This window comes from Arvicola amphibius, chromosome 12 (assembly GCF_903992535.2).
Source record: "Arvicola amphibius chromosome 12, mArvAmp1.2, whole genome shotgun sequence".
NCBI lineage: Eukaryota > Metazoa > Chordata > Mammalia > Rodentia > Cricetidae > Arvicola > Arvicola amphibius.
Window position 1 is genome coordinate 83,903,572 of NC_052058.2, and position 21,273 is coordinate 83,924,844.

Here is a 21,273-nt window from a genome sequence, read left to right on the forward strand (position 1 = left end):
TCTTGGAGGACTGAGACCAAGGTAGGGAGGGGCCAGGCAGGTCAAAGGCTCACTAACCTGCTATTCAGAAACTGCCCCCCAAACCATCTTGTCCTCTGGAGTCAAAGTCACTCTAGGGGCCAGTAAGGGCCTTCGTGCCTGTCTAATCAGGCCATGATTAGTGCACACCTACACGGGGAAGCGCTTTTCTCAAACCCAGCCCCGTGAAGCAGCAGAAGGTAGTGAAGCACTCACGTGAGGGTCCGAATGCACTTGGCCGAGTCCCGGATGTCCCACACTTTGATGTAGGAGCTGGACACAGAGAACACCAGCCCGGAGTGGCTACAGTATTTGATAGAAACCACGTTGTTGGGATGACCCTTGAGAGCTGCGATCTCCTGCCCTGTTACCAGGTTCCACATCTTGCAGCTACGGTCTGCCAGAGACAGGGAAACAACTATGGAGAGGAGCTGACATCAGGAGCCAGGAAGCTCCCGCAAAGGAGGGTGGGGGGGGTCCCACTTGGTAGGGAGAGACATCTCAGAACTCTAAGTCTGAGGGAGAAGCATGCATGCATGTGCAATCTCATAAAAAAATAAAAAATAAAAAACTCAGGAGACAGAAAAGGGGCTGAGAATTTTAAGTAATGGTGAGTTCTTTGGCCCTTGCTGAGGTGTCCTGGGCTGAAAGAAAATTGCTACAAATCCACTACTTACTACATGACCAAGTAGCAAGCAAACATGGGGAAACTTGGAACCGATGAACCACAACTCAGTGGACAGCTATCCCTTCTCCCGTGTGGATAAATGTATGTGTGTCATATATACGTATACATATATTCGTATATGCACACACAGGCCCCTATTATGCATGCATGCTACAAATTTGTTCTTTCTTCTGGTCAAGTCTTTAACATTTTTGTTGTGATTAGTTGTAGGACTATAAACTCCTACTGCGGAGACCAGAGGCACTGACAGACATGCAGCGGCAGACATGACGTGGGTGCCAGGTAATATCGGAAAGGAGTTCATGGTATTAGAGAACAGACATGCTGGACTTCAGAAAAGCATCCAAAAATGTCTACAGGAGGAGGTGGGCAGGGAGAGCCGGCAGGATCATGTGGGAGGGTAGGCTCAGTCAGGAGTGTACTGATTGAGACCCTGAGCCAAGGCAAAAGACAAGTGGCAAGCTCTCCGCATAGCCTCAACCCTTGGGGGGTTGGTGGGGGAGAAGCTGTACGCTGCTGCCTTCACAGCCTGCTCCGGAAAAGGAATGTGCAGTGGTGGGTGAGAGAACCTAGCCCCACTGGCCCCTCAAGTCTCCACGCACCTTTGGACCCAGTGAAAAGCAACTCATCGGTGGCATCCAGGCAGAGGATAGGCTTGGTGTGGCCCTCGGCCATGGAGACACACTGCAATGGGGCCGTCCGTGCTCCCTTTGCTCCGCCAATGGGGGTGATGATGCCCCTTCCCAGGAGAGAGGGAAAGAGGATGTGCCAATCAGCCAAGGGGATCGTGGCCAGGCTGACTGAGGCACACATGACAGAGGGTTCTGGGCTGAGAGGGGACGGTGAATAATGAGAGATTCAGGGACTGCTGGCAAAACTCCACCAAGGTCTGGGAGCCAGAAAGAGCTGCGGTTGCCATCCTCAGACTGCTGGAGAAGTCCATGCCAGGCATGCTGGAAGGAACGGGATCTGGAGAGGCTACCTAACTTGAAGCCAGAGATAGGTATGCAGCCAGCCCTGCTGGGACAGGACGGAGGCCCAAGGGCTAGCACTGGCCTCTGTAGCTCCCATCAGTCTACACTTCTTTGGCGATCAAAACTGGGGGCAGGCGAGAGGAAGGATGTGCATACAGGTTGTCACACTCCCCAGACTCCATTTGCCAGCCAGTGAGGGAGACGGGCACCTACACAGAGCCACATGAATTGGGCCAGCATGGTCAGACCTGTGCCGGTCATTTACAAAGGGATAAATCAGGGCTGGGCACACACCTGTTATCCTAGCACTTGGTAAGCTCAAGCCAGAAATGGCTGTGAGTGTGCCGCCAGACTGGTTTATATAAGGAGCTCAAGGCCAGCCTGGCACATATAGGACAACCTGTCAAACACAAGCAAACCAGCCAACAAACAAACTAAAATACCCTCAAAACTCCAGGGGACTGCAGCCCAGCTGGGGGCTGGGATGCCTGAACCTCTCTGCAGTGAGCCTGCCTGGGCCTGGAATGGTACCTGCCTGTCCTGCACAATGCCCTGGGAACAGGAATAAGGATGTGGCAAGGAAGTATGAGAGTTTTGCTCTATCTACTTTTTGGGGTTCTGGGGGTGATTTTGTCTTTCTCAGGAAGGTCTTTAATGATGAGACCCAGCTAGGTTGCATCAAAAACCACGTTCTAGCTCTTTAAATAGAACGCTGTTGTGGACAGTGGCCCAGTGGCTGGTGTGGGCATTACTGAGATGACTGACAAGCTGCTTGTAGCATTCTTGCACAGTCTTGCAGACTTGCCTTGGCCAGGTGCAACACCAGGGCACTAGTCAGACATGCCAGATAAGCACATGCATAAATAGCTCCCTACTTTCGCTGCCAGCTTGTGATGCCAGTTTGGGCTGAGTTAGGCCAAGATCGCCATGAAAATGTATCGAAAGGAGTCAGTGATCTAAAGGCTGGTATATTACTAGTAATATCTATTGGCAAGGCCTCATTGCACAGGATAAATCAGTGGTGCTAATCACGGTATGGTAGAGGTAGAGTATGATAAGCAGAGAGCATGCCTGGAGAGCTAGAGGGAGCTCTTGGCCTTTGCACAAGAGCCTTGTGCTGGCCAGGGTCCTAAGCCGTACCCCTTGCTGTGAGGGCTCTGTGCTCACTAGGCTCAAGGGACTAGCCTCTGGTTGTCCTGTGGCCTGAAGGGTAATAGACACCCACAAGCTCTGTGCTTAAGAGATATAAGCAGGGCACTGCCCCCCCACCCCTGGGTGCCCCTCAGAGCTGAAGTTTGCAAGACTCACCCACCAACACAAGCTAAGTTACAAGAACCACAAGCACAGCCACCATAGCCAAAGAAACTCGGTAAAGACTAGCAGGCTGACAAGGTCCTCGCGGTACCTCTGCTTCCACTCCAGTCCAACCCAGGCTTCCATGTCCCTCCCAACCTTGCCCAGGGCAGGAGGGAGAAGAGAACAGGGCCAGCCACAAGCAGCTGCACCCTCCCCCACCACAAGCCCTTAGCTCTAGCCAGGCATGGCATAGTCTGAGGCCACGGGGTCACCATGAGAGGAAGGAACCATGGGGCAAGAAGAGGTCTCAGGAGGGCCATGGATGTGGAAGAGGCGGGGGCTAGGAGAGGAGGGGCAGCATGCTGAGGACAGGGGTACAGGCAGGCGGGGCTGGTGAAGCATGAGGCAAAGAGAGAAAGAAGAGAGAGCAAGAAAGGGAATCAAACATGAGAGACATTCTGTGTGTACCTCAGGACCTCCGACAAAGAGGAGTCGCTGTCATCAGACCTGGGAAGGGCAGAAAATTAGCTGGATTAGGGGAGAGAGGAAAACACATATAGGAATGGCGGTAGCAGCAGCGGCAGCAGCAACAACAGAGCAGGGAGGTCAGAGGGCGGTTATTCTCTTCAGGGAAGGCAGAGAGAGGCAGGGGAAGAGGGCCTTCGGGGAGAGTGGTGGGGTTGGGGTGGGGACAGACTGTCCTGGGAGCTGAAAGAGTCCCCCAGCAGTGCACAACCAGGGAGTCTCTCAGCTAGCAGGGTAGGGGTGAGGAGAGGGCCATAGGAGGTGTGGGAGGCCAGCCCACTCTTGGGGAGATGGTTCCAGGGCTCTTTGCTAGTTCCAAGCTCTCTGGTTGGCCCACTGTATAAGCTGGGCCAGCTGTACCACCCCGGCAATGCTCAAGCCTGTCCAAGGACACAAGAAGGCCCCGCTGCTCTTTTCCTCCCTCAGACCACGTCTAGAAGTTAACTCTGTGTTGCTTGTAGGTCCTAAGACTGGAGCACTGGATAGGACCAAAGCATGTAGACCAGGCTAGGACGGGCAGAGTCCTGCTCCAATTTGTGAGAGGACAAAGTAGATGTAGTGGTTCATGCCTGTAATCCTAGCGCTTAGGAGAATAAAGCAGAAGGAAAAGGGTTCGAGACTAGATACATGGCAAGACCCTGTCTCAAAAGCAAAACAAAGAAATAAATAATAAACCAAGTGATCAATCAAGTCAATTGCATGGCACTGGGGAGAGGTGTATCATGATGGGCGGGCCAGGCATATCCACAGCTTCTTCAGTAGGAGCTGAGATGAAGTAAGCTTGGGCAAGAACAGTATCCAGGACGCTGACCTGCTGGGTCTGCCCCGCATGAGTTTAGCACCTAGGGAGCAGTGTTTTGAGCCAGAAGGGGAAGTTTCTGTGAGAGGAAATCACATACAAAGCAGGCAGAGCAGGAATCACATACAAAGGGCAGGCAGCCTATAATCTGGAGCTCCCCTGAAAGTCATAGCATCATTGCTCCTCATGGCAGGAAAGCTTTCAGGAGGAAAGAAGGGAGCCCTTTGGGTAACTATGGAGCCGAAGATGGCCACAGTGGGCTTAGGGGAGCACAGAAATGAAACCATGAACAATGGGGTCCCCCTGAAGGCAAAGTCCCATTGTCAGGGTTAGCTAGAGTCAACAGTCCCAGATTCTGGGCCTCTTTCTAGGCAAAGGCCCCTGGACTCTGCTTTGGACCACATTCTTATGCAAATCAGGGAAGAAAGACAATTCTTGGGCTGATTGGCAGTTCCTATGGAATCATGTGTGTACAGCAGACTGTGAAGCAAGGTTGAGCACATTCTGAATACAGGGATGACCCTATAGCAATGACGGCCTAACAACAGGAGCTGTGAACACAGGTGGAGCTGAGCCTGCCACGTGGAGATGACTCAGAGGTCTCTGTCCACTGGGCAAGTGCTCAAGGATTACCGGGGCCTTACGTAAAGCTTTTGCAATCAGTAGCTGGAGCTTAAGAAAGGGCTTCAGAGAACAGCAAAGACAGAAGCAGTTGGAAGGGGCATTCTAGAATACCCTCTGGTATGCTTGCCCCCACGGCTACGATTCCTGACTGTCCCACCCTAGGGATGTGACCTCCTTTTTTTCCTTTCCTGGCACCCCAGCATGCTCGGGGGAAAGGAGAGACCCTTGATGAGTACAGAAAACATGAAGGGTACCAAGGGCCTCATGACTCAGAGGAGCTGAAACAGACCGGCTGCAGTCTACCCAGCTGACGGGCCCCACAGGCTCCCTCCCAGTCTCAGCGCCCTGCTTGGCTCTCCTCAGGCCTGCTCTTACTTGTCCAGTGCTGACCCCTGGCTCTGATTGCTGGTGAGACGAGAGAAGACATTGCGGTCATTGCGGGGCCGAGTGGGAGGTGAGGATGGAGGTGTGAATCCCATGTCTGTGGATCTGGTAAATGAGAACAGGAGTCACCAGTGACCACACCCTTATGCACAAGTCCACCCAGTATTGGGTTTCCAGCTTCTGTCCCACCATAAAGCCCCAGGGGACAGGGCCTGTTGTGTAGTGACCTCAGAATTCTTTCCCTAACCAAGAGCCTAGATGATGTTTTCCTTTTCTATTTAATTAATTAATTAATTTTTATGTATGAGTGCTCTCGTGTATACTTCCAAGCCATAAGAGAGCATTAGATCCCATTACAGATGGTTGTGAGCCACCATGTGGTTGTGGTTGCTGGGAATTGAACTCAGAACCTCTGGTAGAGCGCCCAGTGCTCTTAACCGCTGAGCCATCTCTCCAGCCCTAGATGATGCTTTTTAAATATTTATCTTATTCTATGTGTGTGGGTGTTCTGCTGGCATTTATATCGGTATTACATTGTGTGTGCAGTGCCAGCAGAGGGTATCGAGCACCCTAGAACTGGAGTTACAGGTGGTTGTGAACCCCTGTGGGAGCTGGGAGTTGTACCCCGGTCCTCTGGAAGAACAGCCAGTGCTCTTAACCACCGAGCCAACGTCTCTCCAGCCCCTAGATGCTTAAATCACACCCTCATGGTATAGCTGGAGTTTCATCTACTGTTTGAAGTTTGTTTCTAATCCCACAATCAATGCTCCTGGTCATTCTCTGTGTGGTTCTCAGACTTACATGGGGCAGTGGAAGTTCTGAGTAACTCAAAGATGTGTGTGCTTCCAGCTGAGGCTGTTTCCACCCTGATCCTGGAAACAAGTGTCCTGGGGATGCTCCAGTTATTGCCTTTGTTTATTAGTGCATTTTTGTGTTTCTTAGTGATGGTTTTGATTTGTTTGTTTTGACACATGAGCTCACTACGTAGCCCTGTCTGGCCTGAAACAAACTATATAGACCAGAGTGGCCTTGGCTTAGCAAGGCTTTGACCAGCCTCTGTCTGGATGCTAAGATTACAAGTGTCGGCTACCACGTCCAATTATATGGAGATTTTGATTCCTGAAACAGTTCCAAAGCACACTGCAACAGTCCTCTCCAACACTGCTAAGCATTAGAAAGCTGAGAAAGATCAGACAAGCTTCATTAGGGCCTGGGTTACAGTGCCATTGTTGAGCTCAATACTGTCAATCTGTATACAGTAACTAAGGTCTTTTTTTTTTTTTTTTTTTTTTTTTGGTTTTTCGAGACAGGGTTTTTCTGCAGCTTTTTTAGAGCCTGTCCTGGAACTAGCTCTTGTAGACCAGGCTGGCCTCGAACTCACAGAGATCCGCCTGCCTCTGCCTCCCGAGTGCTGGGATTAAAGGCGTGCGCCACCACCGCTCGGCTCTAAGGTCTTTCTTTAAACAAGATGATGCAGACATCATTGAAGACATGATCATATGGAGCCTGGCCCTCCATATGGAGGGAATATTCCCTAAGAGCAGTCTGGCTCTGGTTTACTGACTCGGAGTTCAGAACAAGCTGCAGGAGCTGAACTGTGAACCATGAGGACTGACAGTTCCTTCAAGGAAGAGTCTGTGACCTCGGTGGCCTGTCCAATCCCCTCTTTGGAAAGCCACCATTACACTCCCCTCCCTTTGGATCGGCATCCTGAGTTCAGCTTAGTCCTCAGACTGCGATTTCAGTGTGTTCTCTTAATTCACAGATGAAGTCTGGTAGGCTGCACGTATAGCGATACCCTCTCAACTCCTCTCAAGCAAGGCCACTTGCAAGCCAGAGCTATGGGCAAAGAGGGAAGACTGGGGTCTGGAGCAGGTTCTTCTCCTGCCTCTCACAGGTTGCTACAATTACTCTGAGCCCAGACACCTCACCATTTAGCTGTGAAGATGGAGTATGTGACCACGGTGCCATAAAGGGCCGCACTAGCAAGTGTGTGTGATGATCTACAGAGAAGACTCTCAGAGCCATTCATGCCCCTGAGGACCAGACAGTGACTTGTGCGGATTCTAGAACGTATTTTCTCACCTAATAGGCTGCCCCCGGTCATAAGACTTTCTTCGGGTCAGAGGGGATGTGTCCATGGCACCTCGAGACTGCCGAGGGCTAGAAAAAAAAGGGTCCAGTGAATCCAAGACCTAATTTTCTGCCCACGTTGACCCATGTACCCAGATTCCCCTCCTTACAAAGTGCTGCCTCGGGTGGGCAGGCTGACAGTGCGTGAGACCTTGTCCCGGTAGTAGGAGTCTCTGATAGAGAAGCCCACTCCATCCTCTTTGATCTCAACAAGGGAGGCCAGGGACTTGGTGATGTTCTTGGTGGAACTATCCAGCGGGGGTCCCAGGCATTCCGCAGACACAGCCTTCATTTGAGCAGATAGCTTAGGCTCACCCTAGGAAAGGAAGGATGAGTGGGCCAATTTGCCCAACTGATGGCCCATAAAGGGGAAGTAAGACCTGGGCCTGATGACACAGCCCCCACTATTCCAAGTACAGGGAGGCTGAGATTCCAACCAACTAAACAAACAAACAACTGAGAACAGAAGATCTAGTTCAGTGTGGGCTTAACCTCCAGTATGGAAGCAAACACATGAAAAGTGGGTAAATCCTGAGGGAAATGATAACTGTCTGGCCTGAGGGAGATTTGCTGGTGGAGGCCCTTAGACTATGCAAACCACCGAGTATCCATCACACTGACCTAATCAGATCATTCCAGGACGAGGCACAACTCACTGCTCAGTCTGCAGTTCCCTACAGCCAACTTTAATAAGTCTTGAGTGCTGGTTCATTCTTATCACTAATCTGTCAATCTGCCACCATGAAGAAAACTTTCCCACTGTTGACTTCCATGCGATTGAACAAATACCACAGGGAAAATAACTAGGGATCTAGAGCTGGCTTTGACCCAGAGTCTTGGGTGGGAGGGAGACGTTCTGTAAAGCAGGGTCTCTGGATATAGTGATTCACCAGGTAGAGAAGACACAGGCTGTCAGCGCATCTAGTCATTTCTCCCATGGTGAAAAGAATGGGTTGCCTGGTCTACATAGCAAATTCTAGGTTGGTTCCTCTGGCCTCCACCCAGTTCCAGGCACAATTTTTCTTGGCATTTCTAATTTATTCTATGAATAAAACTAAATTAGGGCTGGAGGCATGGACCTACGGTCATAGGGATCAGGATGTAAGGAGTTGGCCCTACTAAATATACAGCCTCATTTCCAACAGGACTTACCTTGAACTTGAAGTCATCATGGCTGGTGGAGCCTTTCATGGTGAATGACTGGGAAAAGCTGAGGAAGAAAGCAAGGAAGTTTAGGATCATGATAGTTATACTATATCTCTCTAGGATCTAGCTATATGGGTACCAAAGAGCCTGCAAATCCAAGCTTAGCCCTGGGGTCCTATGGGACCCCCAGGTGCATGCTGGAAGGCTGCTGGCTCCCTGCTTGAAAACTCACCTTCCTTCAGAGAACTCGGAGACTTCCTCGTCTGTGCTGGCATAGCCATTCTCTGAGGGGGTGGGGGGAAGGAAGGAGGAAGGTGGATGAGAGACCCCATCAGAGTACGCAGAAAGGGGACACAGCCTTTCTCCAGCATCTCACCCGCTAGATCAGACCAAGACTTCTGAGGGAATTCTGAGGCAGGGGAGTTTGGGGAGCTGGAAAGCCCTCTTCACAATGAAGCTTTACCCTGCTGTACATTGTAGATGAGGGCCTGCAGCTCGGGGTGTGCCTCGGCCTTCTCGCGCAAAGCGTCCAGGAGCAAGTGGTTCTGCGAGGAGCCCGTCATGTCTGTTTGTCTAAGCCGTCCTTCCAGCAGCCGGATCTGGGCTTCTTTCTGGGCCACCTGTAGACCCTGGGGCCAAAGAACAAGGTCGGGTATACTCCTCCTGGCCTACGGTTGATGCTGTAGCCCTTCACACGCGTGCGTGCACACACACACGCACATACACACACACACACACACACACACACACACACACACACACACATGCATTAATGAAGGCCACCCTAGCATATACTCCGTTATGGGTGGACTTACAATCCCTCATTCAATGGAGAAGTCCCAACCTCTGTTACCTTAAAATGTGAATGTACTTGGAGACAGGTCCTTTAGAGTGGGAACCAGGATAATACCAGGTCATAGGTGTGGTCCCTAATACAGTATGACTGGTGTCCTTATAATAATAGATCATGACAAGCCACACAGAGGAAGGATCATGTAGAGACATGGGAAGAAACAATGGCCATGGAGAGAGGCTTCAGAAAAACCACCTGGCTAACACTGGGATCTCAGGCTGAGGAAATCTCTGTTGTACCAGCCGCCCCGTCTGTGACATTTCATCATGGCACCCCAGCACACTGATACAGCCCCCTAAGACAGAAAGAAACACTGAGAAGCCACCGGGGGGTCTGGCTAAGAGTTGGGCAGGATGGCCTCTCAACCTCTTTCCAGTTAACTATATGGACACTAGCTGGCATCTGTCCCCAAGACTCAGGCTCTAGGACAGGAAGAAACATATTCTCTGGTCACTGAGGAGAGAGGCCCAGTGACTCCTGGTATTCTGGTAGGCCAAGGGTAGAATGTAATTTTTGTTTCCTGTTCCTCCATCCCTAATGTACACGCATTTTCCCCTCTGCCTCCAACAGACCCACGCCCGGTCCTGCTGTGGATGGGCCTGGCCACCTATAACTGAAGCCAAGCCCATTATGTGTAGAATTCTGTGCAGCCAGCTGCAAGCCTTGTATTGTCAGTGCTCTGGTTTTATAGCCGTAGAACCTGAGGTTCGCAGGTTCAGTAGCTTGTCCCAGCCTGTCAATGACGCAGGTGGGAAGGAGCCAAACCCGTGGGCTTCACCACCAGGGTACACAATGCATGCCCAGTTCCAGGGGAGCTGCGAGCTCACCTTGTCAATGGATGCCTTGAGGAAGTTGTCTAAGAGTAGGCGGGCTTCAGCTAGCGAGCAGGAGCTAATGACCACTGACGTATCTGTTGAGTCCAGCTCCTCCTTTTTGAGACCAAAAAGCAGAAACACCCATCACACAGGGCTGCCAAGCCCACTCACTGCTACCGCCCCACCCAGCCAGACTGTCCTGCATGTACCTTGGTTTCCTCCAGCTGCATGATGGTAGCTTGGCAGTCAGTGATGCCGTCATTGATGTAGTCAATATTGGCTGCCAACACTTCGATCTCCTCAGCCAGCTCCTGTAGCCCCTTCTCCTCCTCGGGGCTCTCAGCCTGCAGCCGCTCCCGCTTCCTCCGCAGAGCCTCCTGTAGGAGGAATAGCTCCTCCCTTTTCTGTGGGGGTGGGTAAGGAGGATAGTGATGGAGGAGACATCTCACACCTAGGCAAGCCCTGCCCACAGCTCCAACACCAAGTCACTGTCTGTCTGGGATCATCCAGAGGTCAGAATGGGCATGAGGAGCAGAGGTGGAGACGGGAAAGAGTGAGGAGCTAGAGAAGTGGCACATGACTGGACAGGTGGAAAGTGGGGTGGGAGAGATGAGAAAGGAGGTCCCACCTTTATGAGCCGCTCCATGTCAGCTTCCAGGTTGACAATGGTCATCCTCTGCATGACAATGTCAATGATCCTCCGTTCCAGGGACTGCCACTTGAGTCTTGCCGCCTTACTGAAGCTTTGGCTGGCCCCCTTCTTTTGGAACTTTTTCCTGGGAGGCAGAGGCAAAGGGGCCTTGGCTGACTGCTCTGCACCTCTGAAGCTCTACTGAGCTCCTACACAGATTCTGAAGCAGACATCCTAGGCACCAGGGCACTTCCCGGATCTTCACACTTCTGCTCACACTCCCGTCCTGCTCACAGGCACAGCTCACACTGCTCACACTCCTCACCTGGCTGGGCGGGTGCCATTGACAGCAGCCACAGGGTGGTCCCCCAGGAAGTGGTTGATCTTCCGGTTCCACTGGCGCACTATGCTGGAGACAGAGCGAGCTCCCGACTCAGCCTCAGACGAGGTAGTACTGGCAGACACCTCAGCCCCAGAATCCAAATTGGGGGGCTTGGATACTACACGCCCAGCCACTCGCTCAGACATAGGCTTTGCCAAGCGCCTAAGTGCAGAGACCTGGGCAAAGTGAGGACAAGGAGAGGGGACCCAGTGAGCAAGGAAAATGGGGGGCCGAGAAGAGGGGACCCAGTGAGCAAGGAAGACCGGAATTTCAGGAAAGCCTGGCTTGAGGTGTTGGGAGAACAGAGGCAGCTCTGTATAGGCCTGAGCTTGGGGTTATAAAGGGATAAGAAGTCTGTGATAAACACAAGAGATGCTCGTTCTCTCTCTCCTACTTTCTCACTCTCACGTTCTTGAAGGTGTGCCTGTGCATGTGCCCCCAAGCACATGGAAGCCAGAGGCAGACACTGAGTGTCTTGCTCTATTTCTCCCCCTGTGTTTGCAGGAAGTGTCTGTCAATGAACCGAGAGCGCTCCAATAAGTTAGACTGGCTGGCCAGCAAGCTCTGAGATCCACCTGTCTCCACCATGCCAGTTTTTATGTGGGCACTGGGGATTAATGCACAGGTCCTCAGGCCTAGATGGTGAGTAATTTACTGACTGGGTTCATCTTTCTAGCCCCCCCCCCCTTTTTCTCTCTTTTTTTGTTGTTGTTCTGTTTTGTTGTTGTTGTTGTTGTTTTTCAAGACAGGGTTTCTCTGTATAACAGCTCTGGCTGTTCTGGAATTCATTTTGCACTAGGCTGGCCTTGAACTCACAGAGATCTGCCTGTCTCTGCCTTCCAAGTGCTGGCATTAAAGGTGTGTGCCACCACCACCTGGCTTTTTTTCTCTTTTTTAAATGACCAGTCAGACGACACTGGGGATGGGACATGTGTATTGCACCCTCTAGGCTCGGCTCACCGGTCGAGAAGTCATTTCTCACAGGCTACTACAATTTGGCAAGGATGCGCTCGCTGAACGGAAGGAGATCCTGGCAATACATAGCAAGAGTTCACTCTCCCTCGCCTCTTACTGCTTTAGAGGAGTGCTTCTTGGGAGCCAGAGCCACACCTGTCTCTCCAGCTGGCCTGATGAGAACACTCACCTCCTGGGTCTTCCTCCTCAGGACTATTTCCTGCTGGCGCTTCTGAGACTCCAGGGCCCGGATCTGAAACTGAAAGGAAAGGGTGGAGCCACATCCGGCTACCAGCAACACTCTGGCTGTCCAGACAGGGCTGGAGACGGACTGTGTGCTTTGCAGCGAACAGCTCAAGACCTCATGAGGGGTGATGCTCACACTGCCAAACTGTAGATAAAATGGATACTCAGATTTGCACCCTTCTACCAGGGGTGGCCGCGAGGCTAACTAACTCTCTTGGTCTTACCTCCTACCACAAACACAAACCTGGACTAGAGACCCAGTCTTCCTAGACTATTTCTTCTGGGCCTGAAGCTCCAAGTGTCTGATTTTGTTGGTGACTTTGGAAAATTCATGTCCTTCTCTGGCAGATTATTTTCTTGAACATGCTGGGGTTAGGAGAGAAGCCAACAGTGGCTCTGCCTTTCTGATAGGCTATACTGTGTTCCAAGCAAGGCTGTTGTCACTTGAGCTAGTGGGAACTGGGGGTTGGAGGGTACCTGGAAGGCAAGGGGCGGGGGTGAAAGCTCCTGGGAGCTCTTACCTCCTGCCTCCGTTGCTCTTTCTTGAGCTGAGCGATCTCCCTGTTCCTCTTGGTCTCCACCAGCCGTCGCCGTTGCTGCTCCTCACGCATTTGTTTCATGAGGGCCACCTGGGAAGGCAGAGCCAGCGGAGGTGAGGCCGGGCTGGGCCAGAGTGGCCGATATGCCCAGTCATAGCTGGTTGTGAGGACACTGGTCAGGGAGGCAGCCCTCAAAGCTAAGATACCCTGACAAACTGTTAAAGAAGTGGCCTTAGCACTTAAAGTCTATCCCAGCCCCCATTAAAAGCCACTATCCTCAGCCTGGCTGAGATTCCAGGGCCAATCTTACAGCGACAGCCACACAATCAGAGCTTGTTACAAGGCAGACCCCATCCTTAGGAGGCTCAGATGAGAAAAGCCTCGCTCCTGTTTCACCAAGAAAGAAATGAGCCTTTAAGACAAAGTAACTAAGAATCACAGAGCCAGGAAGAGCTGGCTAGTGGAGCCTGGTCATCTTACTTCCCAAACCTAGGCTCCTCTCCATCTCCTGCATTCCTCACTGCAGGGAGGTGAGTACTTGCCCGGCACAGGGCAGGGGTGAAATGGGGCTCAGTCCTGAGGCAGCATTGCTCTGCAGCTCTCCTAAACTGCAGGAGATCCCGAAGCTGTGGGCCTCACAGTCAAGATCAGCAGACACAGACCGCTGCAGTCCTCAGCTGCTCCTCTTTCTACCCCTCTAGGGAAGAAGGGGGCCCTGCTTAGGCACCCCTGAGCTAACCCTGGGTTCTTCTTTTCCACTTGTAGCCCTGGGATCATAAGAGCATAGTCAGGTGGACAGAGAGCCCAGCCAGGTACACATCCATTCCTCTAAAATCGATTAACTCTGCCTTTCCTGTGTGTACCGCTCAGGATCAGTCAGGCCAGCAGTCAAGACACAGTTCCTAATGGCTTTTGTTCCAGGAGTCCCCAAGGGACTCAGCTTGCTGGGGCTAGCACTTTTGCCAAGCTTTGTTAGAGCTTAGCTCAGGGCTGTGGAGAGCTGGGAGACACCAGAAGCTAAGGGCTAGGACAGGAAGATCTGAGGGCAATGAATGAAAGACACAGAGCAAGGATCTGTGAGCCCCAGGCAGGAGCTGAAACCACCTAGATACCCGAAGTTCAAGACCTGAGCCCATGACATCAACAGAGCAGACCCTGCAGACTGTGCCCTGTGGGCTGTGGCCAAGTAGAAAAGAGAGCCCAGAGCTACCAAGAACACAGACCAGTTTGGAACGTTAAGGGCAGATGTTACAACCCAGCACTATGTCCTGGTAGCAGAAATTCACTTCCCTGAGCCTGAAATCTCCATGAACACAATGGGAATGCTATCCTCCTTTCCTAAGCATGGAATGTGACTGAGCATGCAAGATGCCTAACCAAGAGCTGGCCATGGTGCCAATTATTACTGTGATCAGAGGCTTGTACCAAATGAAGCTTTAAGGCTTCCTTGTACAGATGGGAACTATTAGTACAGCTATAGTGTTACATACTAATAGTGCATGTATATATGCATACATATTAGATTATATACATATTATATGCATATTAGATTATATACATATATTATACTAGTAGTGCAACTATTAGTACACCTTCCCAACACAACAGCAGCATTAAGCAAGGTACCTGCAGTGAACCCAGTACTGAGCTGAGGTAACTGGGAAGAAGTGGGTCACTGGGGCAGGATTGGATCAGGTGATGTTGTGCTCAGTGGGAGACCCACACTTGACAGCAGTGATAATATTTAACATGGAATATGGATTCTAAGCCACCGCAAAGGCCCTCGACCCCGCTCCTCATGCCCTCTGCCTACCTTGGCCTTCTTCATCTCAGCTACCTCCGCTTGCAGCTTCTTCAGCTCCCTTTCGTAGCGGGACTGGTTCTTGAGTAGCCTAGCGTGCTCCTTTTGAGCAGCCTGTAGCTTCTGCAGGTCCCGGTTCATCTCCCGCAGCCTCTTCTCATAATCCGCCTTTATCTTGTTGGCCTTCTCCTCTGTGTAGCACTCCATGGTGCCTGAGAACAGCGGAAAGCAGTGTCGGAGCTGCAGGCTCCACGGCTCACACTAAATGGGGGCTCGGTGGAGAGACAGGCCTGGGGTTCTTGTTTTCTGGTTGACCTCTTCCCTGAGCCTACTTCTTCATTTGAACAATGAGGATGTGGGCTCAGCAGCCACCCTAGGCTCTTTCCTGCTCTGACATTCTATCGTTCAGTGCGTTTTCAGAAGGAGACTTTGGTCCCTGGAAAGGTGGTGCCAGCAAGAAGCGGATAGTTAACAAGAGCTAGGGCAATGGAACTACAGTGGAAGGAACACGCCGGCTCCTCGCCAGATGCTTGCACCAGAATGCAACATCCCCAACTGCAGGTCCAAGACCAGCCTGACTTCCACTTTTCACTCCATCTCTGAAAACCTCACTGCCTCCTGCCCAGAGGCTTGGCTCCTAAGACACGGCTCCCTTATCCACCATGCCTCCTGTCCACACTACCTTTGAGATGCTTGAATCTGACCACATCTTAACACCTGTCCAATCTGCCTCCTAAGTGGTCTAGCCTCCGCTTTCATCCACTGACATGCCAGGCACACGACTGCCTCAGGGGCTTAGCAGCTTCTGTTCCCTCTGTCTGGAATGCTCTTCCCACTGCTAGTTCTGCTCTTGGGCTACCTCATCTCTCTCGAGCCTTACTCCAAGGTTTCCTTCTCCATGTAGCCCTTCCATGCCCAGCCTGTGCCCCCTAAGTGATTAACAAAAAACCGACTTAGTTGTGCCAGCCCTGCTAGCCATTCTGCTGACTTTATGCTGTCACCCTGCTAGAGTGCACACTCCATGAGGAGGAGTTCACACACTAAAACAGCTCTAGTCCCTAGAGTACCACCTGTTCTCTAACATTCAACTAGCACTTGCTAAATAAGTGGACGAGGAAGTCAATCGCCCAACGAGTAGGCTGCAGAGCAGTAGAGGGGCACAGTGTGAGAAGTCTTATAAACCGGATATAGTGGGGTGGGGGAGGTCAGGAGGTGTCTTAGTCACATGCCTAGGGAGACAAAAGGTTAAAGATTTCCAATGTATCAGATGAAAAAAAGGAGCTAGGCAAAGTGAGACCCACGGCTCTACCACCAGGGAGGCCGAGGCAGAAAGAACCTTAAGTTCAAGGCCAACTTGGGCTACTCTGTCTCAGAAAGAGGGGGCTTCAAAATGGCTCAGCAGATAAAGGCACTTGCTGCCAAGCCTGATGACCCAAATTCAATCCCTGGGACCCAGATGGTGGAAGGAGAGAATGGGCTTCTGCAAGTTGCCCTCTGACCTCTACATGTGTGCCATAATCACACACACACACACACACACACACACACACACACACACACACACGCACGCACGCACGCACGCACGCACGCACGCACACACACTCTAATGTAATTTAAAAACAAAACAAAAGTAGCAGAGAAGCTGGGTTAGATACAAGAACATTTTAACTATAGCAAAAGGTGACAGCGTGCTGGTCAGAGGTCCCTTGTGCAGAAGGCCAGGTGTTATCAGAATGATGCTGGGTGTCTTTTGACAGAGCAAGGGATCGATCGGGAAAGAGAAGCATGGTGCTGGCCTCACTGAGGTTCTGCAGCACGCGGTCGCGCTCCAGCTGTGTGTCCCGGATCTTGTTCTGCAGCAGGATCAGCTTCTCCTCATACTGGTGCTTGAGCGTCTGCAGCCGCCGCTGGCTGTTCTCTAGCTCGTCAATCAACTTCTGCTTGATCTCAATCTCGCAGGTCAGGTCTGCCAGGTCTGCCTGGAAGTTGACTTCTGCAGGGCGGGGCCAGACAGAGCCAGACTCAGCCCCATGCCAGGGGCTGGGGCAAAGGAGCAGACATAACAGTGCAGGGTCAGGGGACATCCTCTGTCAGCAGTGAGCAATCAGTGACCAGAAAAGTAGGCAGAGGACTGCCACATGGGGCAATACATTCAATGAGCAGCTTCAGAAATGCTCATCGGGTCTCAAGAGCTTGGAGGGAGTCTAACGCCTTTCTCACCCTGATGGGCCCATGGGTCCATGTCACCATGACTGATGACACGGGACCCTGCTTGGATGAAGGAGGGTAAAGCAACTCAAAGCACCTTTGTAGGGCTGCAGGTGAGATGACAACAGGACAGAGCTGAAGGACAGATGTCTCCACATGAAGGAGAGGGTCCCAGCACCAGCCAAAGTTATTCATTCAGAAGGTTACCCCTTTCGGGATCCACCAAAGTGGGTCAGGAACCTCTCTGAGCATGCTCAGTGGTGACTGGGGTGGGGGTGTATAATACCTTTGCACAAGACAGTGGTGAGCACTGGCTTTATCAAGCCTCGTGAAGGGTCAAACACAGCACAGCAGTGGGCATGTGAGGGGGCTAAGAATTCCCATCACTTGTCATTACTGTTGTTTTTGTTGGTGTCACAGGCAGGAGTCAGAGCCCTGTCTTGACATGCAGTCTCTGAGCACGCTAGCCGGCCTACCCCACCTGATCCATCTGAACTTTTTCTTAGGGGCCAAGACCTGATTGACAGCCCCACCATGGGGACTGGCCACCAGCGACTCATCTCCCCGGTCCTGGCCCACGCACCCTTTTCTTCAGGGTCGGAGTCTGAGTCTACCAGGCTCTCTTCGCTGCCCGAGTCTTCATCCTCATCCTCACGCCCTTCCTCCTCCTCACAGCCACTCTCGTCTCGCTCTTCCTCCTCCTGGGCACAATGTACCATTAGGGCCGCGCCTGTCTCATGAGATGGGAGCCCCAAGACAGAGATTGGGCCAGACACGAGACTTCAGGGGTATCAGCAGGGGTGGGAGCCAGCCACACCCTCCTCTGGGAAGATCATCCACTCCTAGTAGCCTGGGTACAGTATTTGTGGAGGATGCTCAGTCTAGCATCATCCATTTGGGATGAAGCAAAAGCCCGAGGGATGGAGATCACCATGGCAACAAATCAGCATTATGGAGAAACTCAAGGATCAACTAAAGACAACTCTCTGGCCCGGCCCACACAACACTGATGGAATCTCTACCCCAACAGGAACGAGGGTGGCAAGCCCATGATGAAGCAGCCAGGGGAGCCCTCACCTCCTCAGCCTCGTTCTCAGTCTCCTCACTGTTTTCCTGATGGAGTTTTGCCCTCTTTTTGAAGGCTTCTTTCTCTGGGCTGCTTAGGGAATGGAAACGAAGCCGGATTAGAGATTAGCTCCACAGGATGGTGGTGATGGGACTCAGTTCCTGCTTTGTAGGGAACACGATCTACTCCTCCAGTACCCACCCCCAGTCCCGCTCTATCTCCTGGAATTAACCTTGAGGAAAAGCACATAAGAGAAGGTTGGGAGGCATCTTTGCTCCACATCGAATAAGGGCATTACTGGTGATGCCTCTACAAGTGGGGTGAGGCTGCATAGGGGTGCTCCTCCCTGTACTTGGGGCAGGGAGCACTTCTCCTGGATGGGGGGGGGGGGCACCTTCCAATGTTCTGGCTGCAGGGAAGGTAGTGACATCTGACTTACCTCTTCCTCCTCTGCCTGACCTCTTTCTTTTTCAGCCGCTCCAGGTCTTGCTTGGCCCTACGGATCACTTCCGAAGCATCTTCCATGGAGCTGGCCGGGCTGCCCCCAAAGGCTGGACCTGCTGGAGAAGCTCCCAGGGAGTAGGGATTGCGAGCAGAAGCCCGTGAGAGGCTTCGGCGGAGAGACTCATTCATGGCTTCACTCTCCAGGAGCTTTGTTCTGTGTGGATAGAGTGAGTGGGTGGGGCCTGGTGAGCCACGTAAAATTAGCCTCGCCAAGGCCATCCAGCCTGCTCACACTAGACGGGCTTAACTCACCGCAGCTCCTCAATCTCCCGGATGTAGTTCTGGATCAGAGCACCAATGGCCTCATTACCATCACCTGAACGGAAAAGACAGGCAGAATAAGGAAAACAGGTGACAGCAGCAAGGACTGAGGCCATGGCTCTAAGGCCGGTGGCCTTGCATGTGCTTCCAGCAAGGTAGCTCACACAGCTACCATGGGAATCTATGTGAAGGAAATACTTGAACATGACTGTAGTTGTATCCAAGCAGTGTTAGATAATGGCATGAAATTGGAAACAATTTAAATGTCCGTCAATAGTAGCTGTTCAATAAATTATTCAACATCACATATGGAGCATACATGTAGTCATTTAAAAATTAAGTGGCTTTGAATATGGAGATTTTATAAGACACGATGCTAAATGAAATAAAGGAAGTCATAAAATAGAAAGTATGACCTCATCTACAGAAAATGCAATGCATATTATCTGCACGCACAAATGATATATCCAAATGCATTTATACTCAAAACAAATGTGCTGAGAAAGTGTGGGAAAACACGTACTGGCTGCTCAGGAAGGATTCTTCTGAAAGCAGAGGAGATGTGGGTGGAAGGTCAGCTGTGGAGAGTTTCATCTTTTGCTTAATGCACTATGTGTCTCTTACATGTTTAACAAGAAAGCTATGTGTGTGCCATGCTAAATTGCTGGGGAATGCATAAATGAACTAATCTATGCATTGGCTGCTTGACACCAGGGGCAGGAGGAGTAGCAGGCAAGCTACTGGTGAGAGCTAGTTTGCTATACCCAGACTTACCAGCCTTGGCCAGAAGCAGGTTGGCCTCCTGGCTCATGAGTTGTGTAACCCGGTTGTTGATGGCATCAATGGCCTCCTGCATGGCCTTCACTCGAAGCCGCAGAGCCCCGTTCTCCTTCTGAAGCATGGCATTCTCCCGAAACAGGTCACTGTAGCCCTCAGCACCGTCTTCCCCAATCACCCGCTTGCCCTGGGATGGAGACAGGCAGGGAGCAGTCAGGAGCTAAATCTCATGGGAGGGGAACAGTGACAATCCTCTTCCACCCGTCTTGAGCCTTTCCCAGGACAGAGTGGTCTCTCTCTTTCTCCATGTTTCCTAACGTAGTTCCTGTCTCCCAAGGCTCAGAAGCTGACATAGCACTGGATATGGGGGCTCACTTATTTTTTTGTTTTTTGTTTTCTTTTATGTTTTTTGAGACAGGGTTTTGCTATGTAACATCTGTGTATCAGTCCTGGCTGTCCTGGAACTTGCTTTGTAGACCAGGCTGGCGTCGAACTCACTGAGATCCACTTGCATCTGCCTACCGAGTGCTGGGATTAAAGGCGTGTGCCTCCACTACCCAGCTGGGCTCATTTCTTATAATCTCACTGCCTAGAACTCTGAAGGTCACAAATTCAAGGCCAGCCTGGGCAAAGTGAGTCCCAGGTCAACCTGGACTACATACTGAGACTCCTCTTCAGAAAAAAAAAAAAAAAAAAAAAAAAAGCCTGGCGGTGGTGGCGCACACCTTTAATTCCAGCACTCAGGAGGCAGAGGCAGATGGATCTATGAGTTCAAAGAAAGCCTGGTCTACAGAGAGAGTTCCAGAATAGCTACGGCCACAGAGACAAACCCTGTTTCCAAAAATGAGCAAACACACAGTTCTGTCTCTAACAGCTAGAAAGCTCAAATTCTCGATTTACCTTGCTATCGCTTGCTTTCATTCTCCAGGAATGCTAATCCAAGTGACAAAACCCTGCCAGGCAGTTGGCACACAAAGACAACAGGGAGTGGTGGGGACTGGGGTAGAGAAAAGTCACAGTCTAGGAGAGGCGGTCACTCTCTCGATATCTTTGCTCCCACATTTACTGTCTACACTAAAGCTAAAATCAGTAACTACGCACACTGTCACCAAGACACTGGGCTTACAGAGTTGTCTGTTGTATAAGTACAAAGTCAAACTAATGAATTTCACCCCTTTAAGTCCCCTCTATTTCTGCCCACGAATGTTACCAGAATCTTTGCTTAGTCAAAGGAGATTACTATAAGGGTAAAGTTTTAGCGGTGTAGAATTTGCCCCCTCTTCATTGCCTTGATTCTGCCTGTGTTCTGAGCTGCAAAGGAGGCCAGTGCCTCTTAATAGCTTACAGACAGGATATGATTGCAAAGGCACAGTTTGGTTGTGCCTGAATTATGAAATTTCTTCATATGAGAAACATCGCTACTCACTCCAGCCAACTTAGTGCCAGTTGTTGGTAGAGACAAATTTTTCCACAGAAGCTGAAACTTCCTTCTTGGCTTTCAGAAAAGCTGTCAAACAAGTTGCATGCTTCTGAAACCAATTCCAAACCCACCCATCTATGTGACAGATCCAGACTAGGGGCCACCAGCGGGTGATGTCAGCCTTGGCTACATAGAATTAGACACGCCCCCCCCAGAGCACCGGTTTTTC

At 51.3% G+C, this 21,273-nt stretch overlaps 1 protein-coding gene across 1 annotated transcript in view; it reads right to left on the minus strand.

Annotated features, from left to right (window-relative positions):
* The window catches only part of Kif21b (kinesin family member 21B), a 47,763-nt gene that overhangs the window by 7,772 nt on the left and 18,718 nt on the right, over positions 1–21,273 (minus strand). The window contains exons 9-30 of the mRNA XM_038349626.1: positions 19,622–19,811; positions 18,839–18,902; positions 18,522–18,740; positions 18,094–18,175; positions 17,600–17,717; positions 16,610–16,801; positions 14,821–15,020; positions 12,990–13,097; positions 12,413–12,481; positions 11,212–11,444; positions 10,884–11,031; positions 10,465–10,659; positions 10,268–10,369; positions 9,051–9,216; positions 8,820–8,871; positions 8,594–8,651; positions 7,552–7,757; positions 7,394–7,471; positions 5,300–5,413; positions 3,445–3,483; positions 1,309–1,445; positions 235–415 (exon numbers count right to left, since the gene is read on the minus strand). Coding sequence (XP_038205554.1) covers positions 235–415; positions 1,309–1,445; positions 3,445–3,483; positions 5,300–5,413; positions 7,394–7,471; positions 7,552–7,757; positions 8,594–8,651; positions 8,820–8,871; positions 9,051–9,216; positions 10,268–10,369; positions 10,465–10,659; positions 10,884–11,031; positions 11,212–11,444; positions 12,413–12,481; positions 12,990–13,097; positions 14,821–15,020; positions 16,610–16,801; positions 17,600–17,717; positions 18,094–18,175; positions 18,522–18,740; positions 18,839–18,902; positions 19,622–19,811 — 2,951 coding nt within the window. The remainder of the gene's footprint in view (positions 1–234; positions 416–1,308; positions 1,446–3,444; positions 3,484–5,299; positions 5,414–7,393; positions 7,472–7,551; positions 7,758–8,593; positions 8,652–8,819; positions 8,872–9,050; positions 9,217–10,267; positions 10,370–10,464; positions 10,660–10,883; positions 11,032–11,211; positions 11,445–12,412; positions 12,482–12,989; positions 13,098–14,820; positions 15,021–16,609; positions 16,802–17,599; positions 17,718–18,093; positions 18,176–18,521; positions 18,741–18,838; positions 18,903–19,621; positions 19,812–21,273) is intronic.